The sequence below is a fragment of the Sycon ciliatum genome, unplaced genomic scaffold (assembly GCF_964019385.1).
Source record: "Sycon ciliatum unplaced genomic scaffold, ocSycCili1.1 SCAFFOLD_2685, whole genome shotgun sequence".
Taxonomy (NCBI): domain Eukaryota; kingdom Metazoa; phylum Porifera; class Calcarea; order Leucosolenida; family Sycettidae; genus Sycon; species Sycon ciliatum.
In genome coordinates this window covers 472-4,762 of record NW_027044788.1, presented here as the reverse complement: position 1 = coordinate 4,762, position 4,291 = coordinate 472, and the positions used below count along the sequence as shown (strand labels likewise).

Below are 4,291 nucleotides of genomic sequence, written 5' to 3'. Positions count from 1 at the left end.
ACAAAAGTGCGCCATTTCAATTGTTTATTGGTATTTAGGATTCCCCAAAGTGGTATGTTTCAGGGTTGAAGATCATGTGCATTCAGAATTGACCAGGTTTATGGCGATACTAGCACCAGCCAAGAAGTTATGTTTCTCAACAATATTGTATAAACACGGAAACGCGAACTTTACTCTTCCTTTCATGTCGGCAGTGGGGCAGCACTGGAGCCTTACCTGTAAACATCGTGTTTCTCCGTGTAGAGATTCTTCTTGATAGATTCAGGGGATCTCCAGCGATCAGTGCCTACGCCACACGTCATTCCAATACGTGATGTCATACCCTCTGTGTATCTGTGCCTGTCCTGAGTATTACCATGGCTGTCATCACTGAGCACTGTGGTAGCTAGAAGGGGTGTTGTCAGCAGATCAGATTGATGGCTTGTGAAGGATGTAGTGCGTTTAGGGTGATCTGTTTCTCCGTTAGCAGCACCGGACGAGGTCTCCTTTGGCTTAGTGTTAGGTTGTAGGATAGCCAGAAATCGTGTAGTCTCCATGTCAGCTACTTTCACCACCCATTTATCACTGACCAGCATGTTGGCTGACTTGATATCACGATGAATTCTTGGTGGACTGGCACTGTGCAGGTACTTTACTCCGCGTGCAGCATCCAGGGAAAAGCGAAGGCGATCGATGTGTTCAATTGCTTTGGATTCATCATGGATAACATCGTAGAGTGAGCCTCGTCTTAAATATTCCATAACTAGAAAAGGGCAGCCTGATCTTGTGTCCCTTCCAGCTCCAAAGAACATGACAATATTGGGATGGCGCAATGTTCGAAGAACTTCGGCCTCTTGGATGAAGATGTGGTCAGGTGAGGCAGTGGAAACGAATGCTGGAAGTCGTTTAACCACAACAGACATATCGCCTAGCTCAGCTAGCAATACCTTAATGAATCTTCCAGTAGCCAGTTGTTTCTTGATCTTCAGATCCGACCAGGCAATGCATGTTCCATGATCAAGTTGACTGAGTTTTCGTTTGGAACGGTAGAGGTCACAGTTGGTCTTGACTAATTCGATTTCCTTGGCATTGAGGGCTCTCCTCTTCCTCAAGAACTGAATGAGAGCAATGGTGAGTATAGTTAGAGTGGACGTGAAAACAAGAGCTGCCATCAAGGCCAGGTAGATGGATGGTGTCTTGCAGTCATCATCGGGAAGATATCCGAATTGGCAAACACAGATATGTTTGAAGTGGACTTCGTCGACGATACATTGACCATGATTGCTGCACGTGTGTGGCTTACACGGGCTGTCTGGAACACAATGACTGGATGCCACATTTCTGGTTGTCAGTGAATGGTTGCATTTTGTACATTGCTGTTGAAGAGTGGCTGAGTAATACCCAATGGCACATGGATGGCAGGAGTTGTTTTGATCTCGTTCATGTCCAATAGGACACAGTCCAGTCGTGTTGAGAATGCTGAAATGTGACTCAAGCTTGACTTTGGAGTCTGTCCCGTAGCCTGAAAACACCATATCTCCAAAGACCAATTGGGACCCGATGTTGGCTTTGAAGAATCTTGTCGAGGTGGCGATCATGGAAGTTCCTGCTCTTTTGAAGGACATCAGCAATGCCCAGTCTGCTTGCGGCTGATTTCGATCACCATCAGCCCGAGATCCTCCTAGAAGAATAAGGTCAGGGTTGAAAAACGAGAGACTGTGGTAGTAGCGGTTTGGAATGCTGGGGCTAATAGGAATATCGCTTACCGAAACCCAAGTTGACGATTGTATTCTAACGAATGTGAGTTTAGAAGGGCTTGGTTTTCGCCCACCGTACAGGATTACAGCATTGTCAGTGTGGGTTGCACTGTGACCAAATTGCTGGGGTAGATGTCTGTTCTTGACATGAGGCGTAAGGTTATGCCAGCGAACTTTGCAGCGATGTTCGTCGTCCATGACGAGCATCCATAGATCGCCCAGAACGTCGTCCCATGGTGCAATTCCTCCATGCACAACCATGACAGAGCTGTTGTGCCGGAATGACACGTGCCCTCGTCGTAGCGAAGGTACAGTACCCGCTGCAATATCAGCTCTAGTCCAAAAGTGACGCTGCAGATTGAAGCACGTTGGATTGGGATCAGGCTCAGCTGACCTGGCTGAACTTCTGATGTAGCCACCATATACATGTAAGACCGCAGTATTGTTTGTAACAAACGTGACGCTAGCGTAGTGGCGGAGTGGGTCCTTGGGTCCCGGTTTGGGATAGAGCAGAGTGTACTCAAAGCTTGACAGCGTTCCTGATCTTCTTGGATTGCTGTAGCGTAATATCCACACTGGCATTGAGGCATTGTTTTGAGCAATGAAGTCCCGTATTGGTCGGCTTTCTCTCGCAGCCGTTAAATTGCCTCCTGCTCCGAAGAATACGTACTGTCGATTCTCATTGGAAGTCACGGGCTGTTGCAGGGCCGCGACCTCCCGCCGCGAGCTTCCTTTAAAGCCTGGAAAGCCCTTCGCAAATCCCAAGTCATGGTGCTCCAGTCGCTGAACTATTCGATTCCTGGTGACGGTTGTGTATATGCGCACTGATGATATCTCTCTTCCCAGCGAAGATACGAAATAGAAAGATGTCGTCCCTGATGCCAGGTTTACCCAACAGATGCCTCGGAAAAACCGGGACGACGAGCGTACCGAAGCCCTAGCACAGCTGGCAGAGCCTTCCCAAAGGTAGCAAACAATGGCAAGGCAACCATTGCGTCTGAAGTTGTCGTAAATGACCAATGTTCTAAGCGAGGCTTGATAGGATGCCATGATATCAAACGAGCCTGGACCCCTCTTGGAATGATAGGCTTTCCATAGCTTCAGGGAAACAGCACCCAGCTCTGCCCACATCCGCGATGAAAGGTCGAATCTCCAGACATCCAAAGTAGCAATGCCATTCCGACGTCCAAGGGGCTTCCATCCACCAAACAGTACAAGGGAGGTATTGCCATCTGCGAAGAGCCTGGCGAATACTCGACTTTCAGGCTTCTGGGTTTCATTCAGCTGGATGTGTTCCCATTTTTCGACACCGACACCGTCCTGTTCCTCGGTCACCCTTACCAGTAACTGATGCAGGCCGTCGGAGTAATTCGAACACTTGTGTGTTCTTGGCTGATAGCCATGCCATGCACACCCTGCGAATGAAACCAAAAAGAATGGAGAGCTCCGATACACGTTATTCCCTCCGCGAGCGCTTGGTGCGGGAATGGTGACCAGAGCTGTTCCTAGTTCGCCAATGGGGGGATTCCCCTGTTTCTGCTGTGCCCGAATGACCCTGGTACTCCGGTCACTGTCGTACATCAGCAACAGCTCTCCACATTCACCAGGGCCCCAACCATGCATTATGACCTGATGCTTGGATGGAGACACAGCTATGCTTGGCATAAGCGAAACGTAAGAAGACGAGCATCTTGCATCCAGAGCCTCGCTCAAATCCACTTCACGTTCTAGCAAGTGCCATGTTTGACCCCCCATGTAGCTGGTATCGTACACAGCCACATCCAAGTAGGCTGTTGCGCCGTGGTATAGCTTGTACATACACATCAAATGTGGCGTGTACTCGCTTTTACTGTTTTCTCGGAACATCACTGTCTCTGTTACCATAGCTGTCGGAGTTTGAATTTGCTCGCCATATGGTCGCTCGACTTCGAATGGAATCGGTTGCATTGGAAAGGCGGTGACATCTCGAAATGGCTCGCTACTGCCCGCCACGATTTCGGTGCTTACCAGTAACACTACAACCATGACGTACTCCATCACACGTGCAAAGGCATGCACACAAAGCCTTCCTGCCGTGGTCTCCAACCTTCGAAGAACCATCCTCTAATGGACGTCTGGGCGAAGTTCCCGCCGGTAATCTCTGCATGTACTTCCCGGTGACACTATCGAATTTACTTGCTTCGAAGCAGTGCAGCTCGCTCCGTCTCGTCTCGGGCTTCAGCCTCACCACTGATTTGGGCACTGCGGCTCGGACTAACACAGCATATGTACGAGTGTTCTACAAAAGGACGCCAAATGCTCAAATTACACGGAGAGTTGAGGGGATTTCACGGGAAGAAGACTGCTCTGAGTCCATCACCAAGACTCGCACCAGTGGTAGATATAATAACGAGGAAGAAGATGTGGAACTGGGTTGAAACGACCACGCCAGTTGGAAAGCGCTGGTCCAGACTACAGAACTGTGTTTGTAGAAACTAACCAGCTAGCAAACCACTGGCATTAGCTCTAGCCGCACATGGTTTTAAAACAAATCACGGAGTCACGGAAAACAAGTC

The 4,291-nt window shown here is 49.1% G+C and overlaps 1 protein-coding gene across 1 annotated transcript; it reads right to left on the bottom strand.

The window, feature by feature from the left end:
- Positions 1–216: 216 nt before the first annotated feature.
- On the bottom strand, positions 217–3,620 carry LOC135830608 (uncharacterized; the record flags this gene model as incomplete). Its single annotated transcript, XM_065342839.1, has 1 exon — positions 217–3,620. A coding segment is annotated over exon 1 (3,404 nt), but the record flags the coding sequence as incomplete, so codon positions are not given.
- Positions 3,621–4,291: the final 671 nt, after the last annotated feature.